Below are 17,528 nucleotides of genomic sequence, written 5' to 3'. Positions count from 1 at the left end.
AACCGCCCATATGTCTTAGCAGTATGTAATGAAGATCCTGTTAAAAATTGAATCGTGCACTTTTTCATTCACATTTCCACTATTTTGTGACCGTGTGTGCAATTGACGACGTGGTGATCACGGTACCGAGACGCTGCTGGAGAGTACTGTTCATATAATGCATTTAGTTAGACGGGTGCGTGTGTTTCAAAGGAAATACTAATGTTTACCACAAGTGCTCAATAGAAAGCATCAGCAGCGGTGCTGGTCGTTCGACTAATTGCTGAATGGATTCGTTGCCCCAGCTCATAATCGGCTTCTGTTTATTCGAGTGATTCAATAAGAAAGTCTTTTCATTTTCATATGACATTTATGTTCCAGTGGTACGAGAGCAAAAAAACTTATCCAATGCCCGCCTGTTCAAAGAACAGATTGAACATAGGGATTCATAAAAAGTTAGTTATTTTAATTAAGCGCCGAAAATATGGGGTACCATCCAAAACGTAACCATCAAACACAATCCAAGCGCACAGCGCACAGGTTATCGTCCATCGAGGTTGTGTGCGTAATCAAAAGGAAGCTAGGCTATTAACTTGGGAAATTCCCTATTCACTGCACGGCATCACCGCTATTTATTATGAGTTGCAAAACGCCACAGACAAGGACTAAAATCCACTCGACATTTCGATGATTCAGGCTGCTGCACCGATCTGAACAGCACTTCAGGACTTGAAAGAATTATTACTTTTAGATGGATTAATCGCTCAATCGGATTCGGGAGGATTTAATCAAGTTCTGCCTTCGTTCGCGTAATAATGATCGAACCCCGAAGCACAGTCAGACGTAGTTTGAACGCGATTCGTTAAACATTACATCAAATGTAAGTGAATCGAGCACATTAAGTGATAATGAAGATGATAGTTCTTTTAGTGGTTTTCTGGAGCGGTTTTTCGAAAGCTTTGAACGTAAATGAAGCTTGCATCACGCCGTGCAATACACCGGGAACCTGCGTGGAAGCAGTTAAATGCCCTTATGCTATCAGCATTCTCAGAAAACAAAATGCAACGTATCAGGATTCGGAATACTTGTCCAACAGTATATGCGGCCGTTTGTCGGAATCGCGTTCCGTTCCATTGGTGAGTTCGACATACATTATTCCACGTAAAGTGCCAGAAATAAATGGGCATCCTACTTTTCACAGATATGCTGCCCTAGCTTACCTAATCTTGGAGAATGTGGGACATTGGACATCGGACGCCGTATTTTCGGTGGTGATGTCACTGAACACGGTCAGCATCCTTGGGCAGCGGTGCTAATTTACAACCTAGGAAGAAACCAATTCGCTCCCGAATGTAGCGGTTCGCTGATAAACTCGAGATTTGTGCTTACAGCTGCACATTGCATACTGGAGATTCCTAGGAAATGGAAATTGTAAGCAAATTATTAACTTCCATTCGAAACACATTGTATCTTTATAATCCATTCCAGGCAGAAGGTACGGTTTAGTGAGTGGAATGCACTGAAAAAGGCGAATTGTACTATCGTAAACGATGAAAAGATTTGTCGTCGAGATTACGCAATAGAAAGTATTATTGTTCATTCTGATTACAGGAAGAAAGACCCAAATAGAATGCACGATATTGCTTTGGTCAAGCTAGTGGAAGAGGTTACATTCGACAAATATGTTCGACCAATTTGCCTACCAATGGATGTTTCAATTCAAGAACTACCCATCGATAGTGAAGAGTTCACTGTTACGGGTTGGGGTGTAACCGAAACTGGTAAACTATTCAACTCATACTACGTTCGACAGATGCAGCTAAACTTTGACTTTTCTTCACAGGTTATCGTAGCGCTGTGCAATTACATGTCGATTTGGTCGGAAGGAGCAATACCGTATGTGATAAAGCTTACTCCCCGATTGGTATCACGTTAACCGATACTCATCTCTGTGTGGGCGGTGCTAAGGGAAAAGATTCCTGCAAAGGTGACTCTGGCGGGCCGCTGCTCAGACTTGTTGGTACCGTGTGGTACCAGGTCGGTGTTGTTAGTTTCGGGTCCAAGTTTTGCGGTACCACAGGCATGCCCGGGGTCTATACCAATGTGGCAAAACATATCGATTGGATAGTTCAGACTGTGCATGAAAGTTACTGTAGGAAGGAAACCTCAGATGAACGTCTTATCCTGACCGATATCTCCTACACCTGAAGGAAAAAGATAAAAATAAACAATATAAAATCTAAAAAAAAAAACTTTGAAGCAAGCAATACCCGATTTTTTATAAATAATCAGGAGTAAAATAACATTTTCTTGAAGCACTGAGTCTTTTTGCAATGTAAAAACACTTTGTTATTGTGGAAGCATGTTCTTGGTGACCTGAAACGAACAATCTAGCAAAATTTGATTCAAATCCGAGAAGATCGATTACAAGTTTTTAATTTTTTTTGAAATTTTTTCTCTGTCACTTGACGTGGAATGACCCGCACATCGCTCGCTCAATAGCGATTATAGCAAAAAGAAATGCGGTGCAGGTTATTCCGCAAACACCTTGACGATATCACAATAGATCAACGTACTGGTTGCATGGATGAGTCCATCACCGCATAGGGCTTACCGCATAACCGCATAGTGCCGACAGTTGACCCTTCCTAAACTCAAACACTGCTGAAGAATCGCTTGGGGTGATAATTATCTATTTCGTTTCAATTTTGTCTAAATTGGATATTCCATGTTTTTCCATCAGGTTAGGATTAGGAATTCGGTTAATTTAGCCGCTACACACCTTCTTCAGTGCCGGTCTTGCCCAGCCTGTTCCTGTAGTTCTTCACCTGACAAATGTCTTTACCAACGTAAAAATTCTAGAGCCACTTGATTTTATTTGAATTTTATAAAGGTTTTACTGCAGTATTAATATTTACCTCTGGTTTTATTATGGTACTAGCTGATCTTACTCTGGGCCCATTTGTCTCTCAGTCACTTGTACATCTGTTGTAACAAAAATTCTCATAATGGAAGATACAAAACATGTTTTCTTCACTTGAGCGTGCCTATTCCCTATGTAAGTTTCCCTCCTGCTGGCTCCCTGCCACTTGTAAATCTGTCTGCTTCTCGGTAATCCCTATGTCTATTTATAGGGAGCCTTTTTTGCGTTTTAGAATCTCCTCCTTGTTAATGGTCACCCTATTCCCCCTTTCAGAAATCCAGCCACCTGCTATCGTTCCAAATGCAAGCAAAACGCACACCTTTACCCGTTTGTACCTTCCTCCCCTTTGTAGGAGACTGTTTCCCTTTTTTGTCAACTCATCTACGCTGATCCTTTTATGTCAAAAAACATAAGTTTGACAACGACGTTTGATGAAGAACTGTCCAGACGTTCCGGAGTTTAGGTGGAACATGCATTCATACTCACGTTCCCCCTTGTTCATCCCCCCGTCGGATCCTTCTCAGCAAACTCCCGTTCTGTTACGTAGCTAAGTATGCATCGGTTTGTTCTATGAAAATCCGTATAACGGAAAAGAAACAAAGTTTTTTTTTCATATAACCCTCCTCGGTGGAACTGCCCTGTTTTCTCACAGTCACTTGCATAACACTCGCAGTTGATCTAAATACAAGCGAAGCGCAACCCATTTTACTTATTTGGACCTCTCCCTCTTGCTCCCCCCAGTGCTGATTCCCTTATGTCAAGGAAGATATGTGCCAAATTTGGTGGAGAACAGTCAAGGCGTTCTGGAGTTATGGCGGGACTTGTGCAAACATACAAACTCACGCTCACTTTTATGTGTATAGACTAGGCATAGGCAATATCAAGATGATACTAGTCAAAGCATACTTATACCTAGCTATTAAACCATAATAAAACAATCAATAAAATAAAGCAAATTGATCGTGGTTGATTATATTACCACGATGAAATTAGTTGGATGCACAACATATCTAATGAACTTATTAAAAATGGGCGTAGCAATACAATATGGCGTACCAACCCAAAATTGATCTTATTGCGGTTAAATAGCCTATTTATATGTTTGTTTTATAGTGGTATTAATATGGTAACGCTTTAACCAAACAGATTTGTTGCAAAATCTTCTATGCTCCTAACTGCTCGACTAGGATTTTTTTCAGGCTTAGCTTGAAATTCTTCAACTAGTAATTCTTATTTTTCTGTTGGAGATCCCACCGTCGAAACAGTTTGTATCATTCATTGTCTAGCTTGTGAATCTTTGGAAGACCCTGGAAGTTTTACGAAAATAACTAATATTTATTCTGACGAAAAATTGATTGTAAAGCACGACAACAGACGGCCTCACCCGGCCAAACCCTTCAAAACCTATTTGGAAACGCTCAAATGAGATGTGCTATTCTACCCGCCATATTCCGCAGATGTTGCGCCGTTAGATTATTAGTTGCTTCGTTCGAAGGCGCCTGGTATAGCTGATAAGCAGTTCCATTCATATAAAGACATCAAAAAACAATAATCTCAAAAGACAAGATTTCTTTTTCGAAAAAGCAGAAAGTGATTTCTTTCACTTGTAAACATTTCGAAAGTTTTGTTCGGATCGGAGAGGATCGGGGAGATTGTTAGTTTTTTGCATTATTTCACCTGGAAATACCTGCAAGCTATGATCTCAATCAGAGAGCTTTACATGTACCGAGTAAATAATAAGAACCCAAAATTTACCAACAGATGGCTCTAACTGCCAATGTAATTCTCGTAATAATGCATTCTTGCCCTGTTTTGACATCCAGCAAAAGATTTCAGCTGAAAACAAAACAAGTTTTACTTTGCAGCTTTGAACAAAAGTAATCTGTGTCTGGAAAGTACAAGTTGCAATCACCATTGATTTAAAAAAACTATTTAAAAAAATTGCTGAAGAATTGTATCGAATGGGCGTCGAAGTCTACGGTGAATATGCTCTTGAAAAATGAAGTAGTCAAACAAAAATTCAGAAAATTGTAATTTTGATGTGAAAACTGAGGTGGAAAACCTCCGAAAAAGTTCGAGAACAGTAAGTTGCAAACTTACATGCAACAACACCAACTCACGGATCTATGAAATGTGACCAAAGAAGCTATTTCCATACGTTTGAAGGCCATGGGAAAGATCCAGAAGATCGTAAAATGAGTTCCACGTGAGTAGAATGGAAAACCAAAAAAGGTCACGAAAAATGCTTTGCTAGGTACAGCAGGAAGTCTTTTCTCTGTCTGAATCCCAAGTGCCAAGGATCTTGGGTAAGTCCAGCTTAACAATCGACATCTGTTGGACGGTCAAATCACTATGGACGAATGACAATGCTTTGTGTTAGATGGGATCAGAGGACTTTGAAATTGGTTAATACTGCACGCTACCGACACAAAATGATCAAATTGAATTAAGCTTTTTTTGGCTTCCTTAGAAAGGAATATTAAATTCCACTGGGTGCCCATTAAATAGTTTTTAAATAATTTTATGTATACTCTTTATGATTTCCTCAGCTTAAATTAATTTCTTTGTTTAGTGTGTTGTCCAGTTCTCTTCTAAGCTGAAGTTCTGTAAGTGTCCAACACCAGGGGGCTCTCCGTGTAAGATTTTCTGTAACGGAGGTGAGCGGAGGGTTAGTTAGGAAAAAAGCTTTGGGTAAATACAAAGAAGGCAATACGGAGTGATTTTGTTGCATGTTAATGCTCCATCACACACTGCAAAACCGGTAAAGGGAACGATTAAGTCATTTGGTTGGCTGTTTCAGACTTGGCTCCTGTCGGCTATCACCTATTTGCATGAGATGGGACATGCACTTGGTGAGCAGCGCTTCAATACTTACGACAAATGTGGGAAATAAGTTTGATGGATGGATGGTTTGTTGCTTCTGGCATTTACATATTGCCAGGGAGATGGGAACATTTATAGTTATCGATAGAAAATACTATAAATAATTTTTTTTGATTTTTGTGTTTCTTTTTAAAAGAATTTTGGGTTTATACTTGTCTGCCCATGGATGCATAGTTGACGTAACAACCATCTCCATCGTTGTTGGGAAAACGCGTTTAAATTGTTTTAAGATAAATAAACGTATGTCTAACATTTTCAACTAAATAATCTGTCAATTCAATAAAGATTATTCATAAGAAATGGGCTGGCAAGGTTTTGTAATTCAATGCAAGTTTATTTTATCTGAAAAACCCCTACGCCAGTTTTTGCGAATAATCAGTCGTTTTGATGAACGTTTATTCGCATTGGCATTGGCCTAAAAACTAGGCTGCTACGTTCGTAGATCATATAAGCTGTATTTCCTGTAACAGTAGCACTCAATACGTCAGTTTCTCTCTGTCGCTGTATTAGATTATATTTTGAACAAATAGTTTTTGTCTTCGGATCCTAATTTGTAGAAAATAATAAAAACTTGAATAACAACAAAATTTTAAAACGGAACATACCAGCACTTAGATTGTTGAATCATCATAAGTATTCCATTCTATCCAACTTTTTAATACTGAAGAATACTGGGAATCCGGAACCAGTTCCAACAGGCATCTCACCATCAGTAAAACACGTCATGTCGCATATCAAAAAAAAAAAATACTACATGACATATTTTACTGATGCTGAAATGTCCCTCTATTGGGACAGGTTCCGGATTTCCAGTGTCCTTCCGGATCCGCATGGCGCGCACATAGCTTGTAACTGCAGCAAAGTAACGCAAGTAAGCAAAGTGATATGACCACAGTCGATGATTTGCTAAAAAAATCAGCATGTTTCCAACAAAGTTTAAATATTTAGCAACATTCCCAAGTAACAATTTGGGTGTTATTAGACTCTTATGACGGCATTTAAGACCAAAATTGGTCTTGAAGACCACCATAAGAGTACAATCAAACTCACGTTGTTGCTTGGGTTATCAAAAAAAGCTATTTCGTGGTTCCCCAAGGAACACCGGAATAACTCCGAAACCATGTGACACATGGCTATGATTTGTAGATATTAAGAAAGTAGAAAAGCTTTTCGGGAAGATTCCCAAGTTTAGTGAAAAAATATTCACTACATCATATTTGTAAGGTCGTAGTAAGGAAAGCCACTCTAATTTTCATCATTTCTTAGGTGGATTTAATGAATACTCCGAAAGTTCTTGTACTGATTTGACTCAAACACACTTACCTTCTGATCCGTGCGCTTGCATATTATTGAAATTACGCAACTGACTTTATTTATTAAATTCGTCGCACCGTTTTAAAGTCCGTACATCAACATTTTTCATCGTCCGAACTAAAAATCTCAATAATGTTTACGAAGCTAGCGCGCATGGATTTGTGTAGGACGGCATGACAAATATTATTCTGCAAAATTTCTGCAGGTCATGTAAGTTTTCCCGGCTGCAGAATAACGACAATGCGTTGCGTGAGTTATTTTCATTTTGTGAATGCCGGAAATTGAAACGATTAGTCGACATTTTCTTCTTCGTCTCACGAAAAAACGTAGGAAATTTGAATTCCAGGAACTCTTTAATGAAAAAAAGCATTTAAATAAATCTCAGATCACTTTGATTGATCGCGTATGATAGTCCACAAACTAAAATAGCAGGGAATAACTAATTTTGCATTGTGTGTCATAAAAATCGCTGATATTTTTGATAATTTGTGTTGGATAGGACGGGAATAGGCAACTACGACGAAGCAGCAACATACCCTATTGTTATTGAATTTTTTAGTTCAGCAAAAAGGCAATGATTTTTCGATATGAAGGTAGAACCCTTCTAAATACACCGATTTTAAAAATTATTTCTAGTAATTGATTCGCAGTGAATTGTTCTTTCACTGTGTCACATATGACATTCAAGCTGCTATGTGTTATATTTAATTTACCGGCAGCCTTTCCCATACATCTCCGTCAAGGTGAGAGAACATTTGTTGTTGTTCTCTGTTTTATTGTCCTGCTGCATTTAAGTGGCTATAATTTTTTTCTTATTGACAAGAAACATTAATGAGCGCGATTATCGCCCATTTCTGTTTAAAATAGACTATATTGGGACGAAATTAGCCACAATTGAAATCAAATTGACGAATAGGGCTGAACCAAATTGAATTTAAATGATGGCATAGACAACATTCTCACGAAGTTATGTGAAATTTGCTTTCGGTGTGGGTTTACTTTTCCAATGGATTAACTAGTTAATTAAGTAATTAATTATGCCTTTAAAGCACAGATTATCAATGTGTTGATAATAACTGAGTTTGTTCCGGTGTCGTGGTATTATTATTATTTGTTATTAAAAATGATGTCGTTAATATTTGCTTTTGTTGAAAATGGAAAGCGAATACTAAATGACCGAATGAACGACTGCAATTAAATAACAAGAAAGTTATACATTCATTAATAAATCAACCAACCGACGACGTTGAACCAATTAAGAAAAAAAATCATGGAGTAACAAATTTAGATTTGATGGATTCAAACGAAATGGAAATTTTTGTTTTGATCGTTATTTGCATCGAGATTGAACTTCTCGTTTCTGGGGTCTTCTGAATGTTGTATGTAGTAACCAGTAATGAAAGAAAGCAAGTGCCGGGGACGATTAAACCTCTCAACAATGCACAAGATTGGAAAGGGTCAATTGTCACTCTTATACCGTTAGTAATAACCTCATTGCAATATTTCCGGATTTTTTTTTATTTTAATCTTTTTTCAGGTGACTAATAGTTCAGTTGCAACTTCGTTGTTTATGCAATAACTCTCATGCACAGTCTGAACTATCCAATCGATGTGTTTTGCCACACTGGTATAGACCCCGGGTATGCCTTTAGTTCCGCAGAATTGCGACCCGAAACTGACGACACCGACCTGGTACCACACGGTACCGACTAATCTGAGCAGCGGCCCACCAGAGTCACCTTTGCAGGAATCTTTTCCCTTATCACCTCCCACGCAGAGATGACCGTCGGTTAATGTGATACCGATCGCAGAATAAACTTTATCACAAACATCGTTATTCCTTCCGATCAAATCGACATGTAATTGCACGGGACTTCGAAAACCTGTAAAGAATAGTCAAAGTTCAGCTCAATCTTTCGAACGTAGCATGAGTTGAATAGTTCACCAGTTTCGGTTAGACCCCAACCCGTTACAGTAAACTCTTCACTATCGATGGGCAGTTCTTGAATTGAAGTATCCACTGGTAAACAAACTGGTTGAACATATTTGTCGAATGTAACCTCTTCCACTAGTTTGACTAAAGCAATATCGTGATTTCTGTTTGGATCTTTCTTCCCGTAACCATAATGGACAGTAATACTTTCTACTGCGTAATCTCGACGACAAATCTTTTCATCGTTTACAACAGTGCAATTTGCCTTCTTCAGTGCATTCCACTCATTAAACCGTACCTTATGCCTGGAATTGATTGTGAATTACATTTTGTTTCGAATGGAAGTTAATAATTTACTTACAATTTCCATTTGCTAGGAACCTCTACTATGCAATGTGCAGCCGTTAGCACAAATCTAGAATTTATCAGCGAACCGCTACATTCGGGAGCGAACTTGTTTCTTCCTATATTGTAAATTAGGACCACTGCCCAAGGATGCTGACCGTGTTCAGTGACATTACCACCGAAAATGCGGCGTCCGACGTCCAACGTTCCACATTCGGCTGGATTAATTAAGCTAGGACAGCATATCTGTGAAAAGTGCGCCCTTCTAGAACTTTACGTGGGATAAAACATGCCAAACTCACCAATGGAACGGAACCTGAATCTGGCAAATGGTCACATATACTGTTAGACAAGTATTCCGAATCCAGATAGGTCGCATTCCGTTTTCTGAGAATGTTGATAACATAAGCGCATTTTACTGCTTCCACGCAGGTTCCCGGTGAATTGCACGGCGTAGTGCAAGTTTCATTTACGTTCAAAGCTGTCGACAAACCGCTCCAGCAAACCACCAACAGAACTATCAACTTCATTATCACTTAATATGGTCGAAATTTACTCACATCTGATGTGGTGCTCAACGAATCGCATTCAAACAACGTCTGTGCTCAGGAAGTTCGATCATCATTACGCGAACGAAGGCAAAACTTGATTAAGTCCTCCCGAACCCGACCGAGCGATTAATCCATCTAAAAATAATTCTCCTTTGAAGTCCGAATGGTGTTCAGATCAGCGCAGCAGCCCGAATCATCGATGTCGAGTGGATTTTAATCCTTGTCTCTGGCGGTTTTACAGCTTATAATAACCAGCTGGGACGCTGTGCACTGAACAGGGGATTCCCCAATTTAATAGCTCTTCCTTTTGATTATGCACACAACCCCGATGGACGATGGGCTTGCTGTACGCAGTATGTTTAAATTGTGTTTTACCTTCCGTTTTCGATGGTAACCTATATTTTCGTTCCACAAATGAGATTTTCACAGAGGCTACCCTTGCTATCGGCTTCGTTAAAATAACTAAGTTTATATCTTTTCATATGTCCATATAAATCGCACTGGTGGTTTGATATCATGTTTAACTTGTTCTTAGGGCGGGCAGGCATGGAGTAAATATTTTTTCTCTCATACCATTGTAACATCAGTGTCATGTGAAAATGTTGGATATAAAATCCCAAGTCAGGCACTTTCTTACTGGACCACTCGAATAAACTAAAGCCGATTACGAGCTGGTGCAACGATTCCATTCAGCAATCAGCCAAACCAGACCAGCACTCGGCGATGATGCTTTGGTCGGCAGTATTAAGCAGCCGATGCAAACATTAGTATGTATTTAATGGCAAAGTGTATGAAATACGCGCACTGCATCTGAGTAAAAGCACTATGAAAAGTGCGCTGCAACATTGGAATGGACCATTTTCGCCACGCCGTCAGTCCCCAGGATGATCGCAAAATGATGAGCATTCCAATAAAAAAGTACCATTTAAATTTTTACAGGATCTCCTTTGCATACAATACCACTGCCAGTCAAGATATAATCTCACGTGACTGTCACAACCCAGTGTCACCGAGATCTACGCGTAATCTCTCGGAGCCGCGCTGCCAGAAGTACTGGATGAAGTCTCTCTTGAGGGGTCTGTTGGAGCACCGTTGCACAGTGGTTTGATTGCTCTGGAATCGTGAACTTTTTTAATAACTCTTTTCATAGTGTTTTTTTCAATATGGCGTCTTTGGAAGAATTTCTGTATATCAATAGGCGCAGCAACTGATGGTTAGTATTAGTTCGGAACTCAAACACAGGTGGCGCTGCAAAATTTAACTTTCTAATTTAATGATTTAGAGCTATAATATGTTCTAGAAAGTTTTAGATAATCTTATTATGAAGCTTTTTGCTGAAAACATTATTCCTCTAAGTATCACAGTTTTCGAGATATTAAGCGTCTTTCATGACGGACCCCCACAAATCGAGTTTTTCACTGTAGCTTCAAAACTATGTGATTTAGGGAAAAATAGTGTTCTGCAAACATTTGCATCTATTAAAATTACACACTTTTGCAGAAGAAAGTGAACACGTATATTCTATACAGAGCGAGTTACTGAACGATTTAAGTAAAAATTAGCCATACTTCGTACTGCTATACAATAAAAACTTGGAAAAACTGGCGGCCGAGATATAATTAAAGTGAAAGTACATTCAAAACTGATCTTAAAACATGCTAAGTCATTTGTCTCTTTAAGTATCTTCATCATTTAATTTGCATTTCCAAAAAGTGTTACTCAGTCTTTTAGAGACATATATGATATATATCATAATTTTTATTATATCCCATCGCCCTGTTAACAGCAAGGTACGATGCTAATCTAACAAGCCAGTCGTCATATGTCTAATCTCGGCTGTGTGGTACTGCTAGAGTTTAATAGGATCCTTACACTAGCCCTGTAATGGTCCTGTCCTCTAATAACCCTGCTGCGAAGCCTGCCGATAAAAAAGGGCAATGTCCTCAAGATGGTTATACCCAAAACTTTGCTCTACTTGTATCGCAAGAGACTAGTAAGAAAAGCAAACTAATGTTAGGTAATTAAAAGTCATTACTTTGAGCGTCTTAGCAGAATCTCGAATACGGGAATATTGTGATAGATTTTTGTTATGTAACAGAATTAAACAGAAAACTTTTTCTTCAACTCGTAATGTTAGGGGCTTTTAATTTCAGATAAATTACAACATAACCAAACCAGAAAATGTTCTAGAACGGCAGCAAACATGGATTTGCTGCATCGCCTTCTCGAATCATCAGATCCCTTAATTAGTAGCATAAGGGCGTCGCGAGACAAGTCGGCGAGTGAACTATGCGGCGATGCAAAATACATGCTCGATATTTAATTTTCTATTTATTTTTTATATATTCATTTTTATGTTTACTTTTTATATATTTATTTTTTATATATTTATTTTTGATATATTTATTTACAATTATGTAAAATTAAAAACCCCTAACATTACGAGTTGAAGAAAAAGTTTTCTGTTTAATTCTGTTACATAACAAAAATCTATCACAATATTCCCGTATTCGAGATTCTGCTAAGACGCTCAAAGTAATGACTTTTAATTACCTGACATTAGTTTGCTTTTCTTACTAGTCTCTTGCGATACAAGTAGAGCAAAGCTTTGGGTATAACCGTCTTGAGGACATTGCCCTTGTTTATCGGCAGGCTTCGCAGCCGGTTATTAGAGTACAGGACAATTACAGGACTAGTGTAAGGATCCTATTAAACTCTAGCAGTACCACACAGCCGAGATTAGACATACGACGACTGGCTTGTTAGATTAGCATCGTACCTTGTGGTTAACAGGGCGATGGGATATAGTAAACATTATGATATATATCATATATGTCTCTAAAAGACTGAGTAACACTTTTTGGAAATGCAAATTAAATGATGAAGATACTTAAAGAGACAAATGACTTAAGGTACTATTACACTTGCATACAAATATGACTAGTTTGCCATATAAATTTGTCATATAGGTGTAATAGCCAAATAAATATGGCATAATTAATATGGCGACATACATATGGCGGCGGCCCGTCATACAGTCTTATGTCATATATATGTAGCGGTGTAATAGCCATATTTATATGGCAATGAACAAATGACACCATATATATGATCAAGATTTGTCATACTATTCGGCGCCAGATATATGTCACAGTGTAATATCAAAATAGAGCCCTAGTCATATGCATTTGAATATATGGTGCCAGGCAGCCATATAAAAATTGCTGGTTTTTATATGCTACCCGTTTGTCATATTCAACGCGCGTATTTTTCATATTTATCTTCATAGCGACTCGTTTTATTGAATACACTTGTTAAAATATCTCGCAAATTCTTGTAATTCTGTTCTATGAACATAAAGCTTGCAATGAAATCTTTATGTGGCTTGTTTGTTGTTGTTTAATTTGTAGCGAACCGATTACAAAAATGAGTGCAAAATGTTGTGACCCGTTTTAACATAGTGTTTTCAAATAAATGTTGCTCTTGAAGGATACGTTCTACTTTCTTTGTGTAACTTTAGTAATTTTTCTAGGATCTGAACATCGGGTTGCAACAATTTGCTTTTGAGTGTGGAAAAAGAGCATCATTTCAAAATTTTATCATGATTTTGAAAACTTTGCTTTTCAGTGATTTTGACGTGACGTCATTTTGATTATATAAGTAATTTTCAAGATACGATTTTTTGAAAAAAAAAAAAAAATCTCATTCTTTTGAAGTCTCTTGACCAAAAAACTATGATGAATGAAAAATCGTGGCAAAAATGGTTTATTTTGCAGCATATTCAGTTGGAAACGCTCCAAATGACATAAAAAGTATAAAAGCCAATATTCCAAATAAAAATATGTTGAGAATTAAGCCTTCAAGAAACTTCGTGCGAAGAGAAATGGAAAAGGGTCGAAATGAAATTTCTCATACCAAAGGCTTTAAAACACATGCAATGCGAAGAAATGATTCGTCTCAATTCAGGTCGATCTTGGACCACTCATCATCAATTTTCCAGGCGTTTCAGCAGCCGCAAATTGCTTTCGAGTTCAGCCTTTTCGCATGTTGGAAACCAGATGTACGATGAGAGTCTTCAAGTAGTGCCTGTAGTTCTCTGCTTTCAGTTTGTATTATCAATATTATTATCCGCAGCACCTTCCGGCATTGGCGGAACTAGTGGGGAGGGGCGGTGAGGAGGGGCTTAGATTTACCCTTCTAGAAAAATGGACCTGGCCGACCAAAAAAATGGTCGAAAAAAATACCGGGGACTATAGCCCCCCTAGAAATGTGCGCTAGTTCCGCTAATGCCTTCCGGTCGAACACGCAAGGAAGGGAATGTCCCGGTGAGTAGCGTCGCAGCTTGAAATCCATAAAGAACTACCGGTCTAATGAGGGCTATGTACATTGTCAGCTTCGTACCGCGGTGTATTACGAAGGGCAAAAGCCCGATTTTCCACTTGTTTGCGCCGCTGGTTCTCCTTGCTAGTGTTGTTCGCGGTCACCAGCGAGCCCAAATACACGTACACATCTACCACTTCTAATTCGTCGCCGTCAACGGTTATCGTCTCCGTCGCAAAGATCCAGGCTATGACATCAAAGTCATCTGCAAAGACTAGAAGTTCTATACCCATACTATAAACCGTGCCTTTTGTTCGGATGTCCTGTTTTCAGATCACCCCCTCAATAGCGATGTTGAAAAGCATGCAGGCTAAGCCGTCACATTGTCTAAACCCAAGCCGCTTCTCGAAGGAAATTGAGAGTGTCCCGAGAGATGCGCGCGAAACAATCACTCGATTCAATAGTTCTGATCGGTCGTGTCAGTTTGTCCGTAAACACGTGTTCATACATTATCTGCTGCTTTAATGTCAATAACGATATGATCCATGGGCACGTTGCGTTCCTGACATTTCTGTTAGATCTGTCGGGTGATAAAAATGCTCGCGCTAGTACGACCAGTCGGAGCCGATCACGCTTTTTGAAGATAGGACAAACAACTCCTTCCATCCCTTTTGATCTCGTAGAAATTGGGTACTGCGACACTACAGTCTTCCATAAGCATTCTTAGGTCAACTTCCGTTCTGCCTCCTTTTGCAGCTTCGCCATTTTGGCACGGGCGCAGCCAGAAATGTTTTCTGGGGGGGGGGGGGGGGGGGGAAATAAGAGGAGTTGTGACAAGATACGACCTCGTTTTAATAATAGGATTCTTCATACATACATGCTACATACAGCATATATACATGCTACATGCGTTGTATGTAACATTTATCAGAGTATTAACATTGTCTATCTTCAATTATCAATAGATTTCAGAGTTATTGCTATGTGAATTTGACAATTTAACAAAATCAAAACACAAATTATTGCTTTCCTGTTAACTTAAAAAAATTAAAGATTATTTATATTGCGGAGTTTCCACCTATTTAGAGTCCCACGCGAAAATTATTAGCGTGGTTATTTTTAAAATTTCTTCGAAAGTTTCCTTTTTACTCCTGAATCCCGCAACGTTCATTAGGTTTATTAACCGCGTAGTACCGAATTGGGGCACAGGATTACAACTATCCGGCTCAACTCCATCAATGGGTATGAGCAGTCCGTAAACTGTGTACAGCAATCGGAGCTTGCCCCAAAAAGACGATCAATAAGATTGTCGCAGTGGCCTTTTAACCCAATGCCCTCCTGGCATGCAAAAATCATCTGAGCTTTGGAAAAAAACCCGATTTAAACCCTTGGTGAAAGGAACCTTTGTTATGCGGTCTTACTTGCTATTTGAGATAGAAATCGACACGTCTTCGGAACATAATTCATCTATTGGTTATCGTTGCTGGTATCGTATGTGCTGGTTTACATAAAATTTTTGAAAATTGAAAAAGTTTACAAAATTTGAACAAAATAGGAACACTTTTAAATTTCGATGGATCCTTTTTTCATGAAATTGCTGAGTAAGGATAAGTAAGTTGTTATTAATCTGAGTAAGTGCAAATAATAGTAAGTTGTAAGAGGAAATCTTATCCTTTAGCATATACATTGTCTAGTAAAGGTCTAGTTGATAGGTTTTTCAACTATGCATAGTTTCCTGTAATGCCATTCTATTTGAATCACATCAATAGAGTTTTCTTGAATAATTTTCATCAATTTTTCATCAGCCGTTGTGACATGCCTAACCATATGATGCAGTTGCGTTCACGGGCAGTCAAACTCAACTGAATATACTAAATGTAAGAATCATGACTCAACTGCATTAATGGATTAATATTTTTCTGATGGCAATGACCGCTACTGACAATCGTCGTTTTTTCTCAACGCACTACCCATGTTAAAACTACCCGTAGTTGTCATACGTCAGCGCATCGCATCAACGTGTTCAAAGTGTATTAACATTCTCCTCAATGAGTAGCACAGTGTGCGGTTGCTCATACAACTGCGTTCAGCAAGAAAGAGCACAGTTAAAATGAAACGGAGCAGAATAAATCGCGTAGAAGACTGAGCACAGTTTGAATTTTTCTCTTCTCTTTTTTTCTTCTGAAGAGGTGCCATCCCTGCCTGCCAGGGCGTGTCGCTCACTGGTACCCGTGTACCTTTGAACCACAGAGGCGCTGGACAAAAGAAGTCTGCACAACCCCCCTTATTAACCATAGCGCGACATGGGTTGTTCTATTTTTAGACACACAATGTGCCTCTTCCTACACCTACTGTAGAAACCACCGACCGAGAAGTTTTAGTCTAACGTCTTTTTACTTTCAGGACGACGACACTATGCAGGCCCTTACGACTTGCAAGACTCTGTGGTTCAAAGGTACACGGGTACCAGTGAGCGACACGCCCTGGCAGGTGTTGTGGGTTCAAATCCGGTTATAATCTCTAATTACAGCTTGGTTCGACCCATGCACCTTCCAGCATTGGACAAAAGATAGGAGTCACAACGACAACTTGTTAACCATAGCTACCTATTACCCCCCCCCCCCCCTTCCTTTCCACCCTTCCCCTTCATTCCCGAAAAAATCCTTCTTCATTACTTTCCCTTACCGTCCCTTCATCAATTGTAGAATCATCGTTTCAAAATAAATATATACTATTTTCAGCAAAGTTGTGTATTTTTACTATTTGTACAATTTTGTAGTACATGAAAAAGTCATACAACAATTACAAAAAGAGCAAAAATAGAAAAACTGATTTTACAAATTCATATACAATAAATAAGATATTTCTATCTTCGCTGCAGAGATAGAAGGTTACTGTCTTTAGCAAAATTTCTTGTAATAATATGCTCTATAACTTTGTAGAACACATCAATGTGTTATATTGACACTGAAGAAAAATATTTTTTTTATTTCACTTTTAGGGGGATTAATCAAAATTTTAATTCCACCAGACGATAGAGGTTTCAATTTCAAGAAACTCTTCCAAAGGTTCGATAAACCTAGAACCAAGTTTTCCCAGTCAAAACTCTAGTGCACACGTTTTCTTTGGTTTGGGGCTATTTTGAGCGCGAGTAACCGTGTTACAAAAGTTGGCGCGAGTGTTCGACGGTTAATATATTTTAACCGGTAAACCCAATTCTTATGAAATTTTGCAAATATATTCGTAGTGTCAAAACCTCTCGTTTGATATTAAAATAATT

At 38.6% G+C, this 17,528-nt stretch overlaps 3 protein-coding genes across 5 annotated transcripts in view; 2 read left to right on the top strand and 1 right to left on the bottom strand.

Moving 5' to 3' along the window:
* Positions 1-17,528, top strand: part of LOC128743838 (rap guanine nucleotide exchange factor 2) — a 60,289-nt gene that overhangs the window by 6,613 nt on the left and 36,148 nt on the right. The gene's annotated exons all lie outside the window — the stretch shown is intronic.
* LOC128740605 (CLIP domain-containing serine protease B15-like) lies at positions 888-2,187 on the top strand. Its single transcript, XM_053836165.1, has 4 exons — positions 888-1,115; positions 1,181-1,410; positions 1,468-1,760; positions 1,823-2,187. The coding sequence occupies exons 1-4, from the start codon at positions 888-890 to the stop codon at positions 2,185-2,187; spliced, it is 1,116 nt and encodes a 371-aa protein (XP_053692140.1).
* Positions 8,611-9,923, bottom strand: LOC128743840 (CLIP domain-containing serine protease B15-like). The gene is made up of 4 exons (XM_053840521.1): positions 9,680-9,923; positions 9,394-9,623; positions 9,045-9,337; positions 8,611-8,982 (listed from the first exon to the last, which is right to left on the bottom strand). The coding sequence occupies exons 1-4, from the start codon at positions 9,905-9,907 to the stop codon at positions 8,633-8,635; spliced, it is 1,101 nt and encodes a 366-aa protein (XP_053696496.1). The 5' UTR covers positions 9,908-9,923; the 3' UTR covers positions 8,611-8,632.

This window comes from Sabethes cyaneus, chromosome 3 (assembly GCF_943734655.1).
Source record: "Sabethes cyaneus chromosome 3, idSabCyanKW18_F2, whole genome shotgun sequence".
NCBI lineage: Eukaryota > Metazoa > Arthropoda > Insecta > Diptera > Culicidae > Sabethes > Sabethes cyaneus.
Note: the sequence above shows the minus strand (reverse complement) of the source record. Positions and strands in the feature narration are given on the sequence as shown.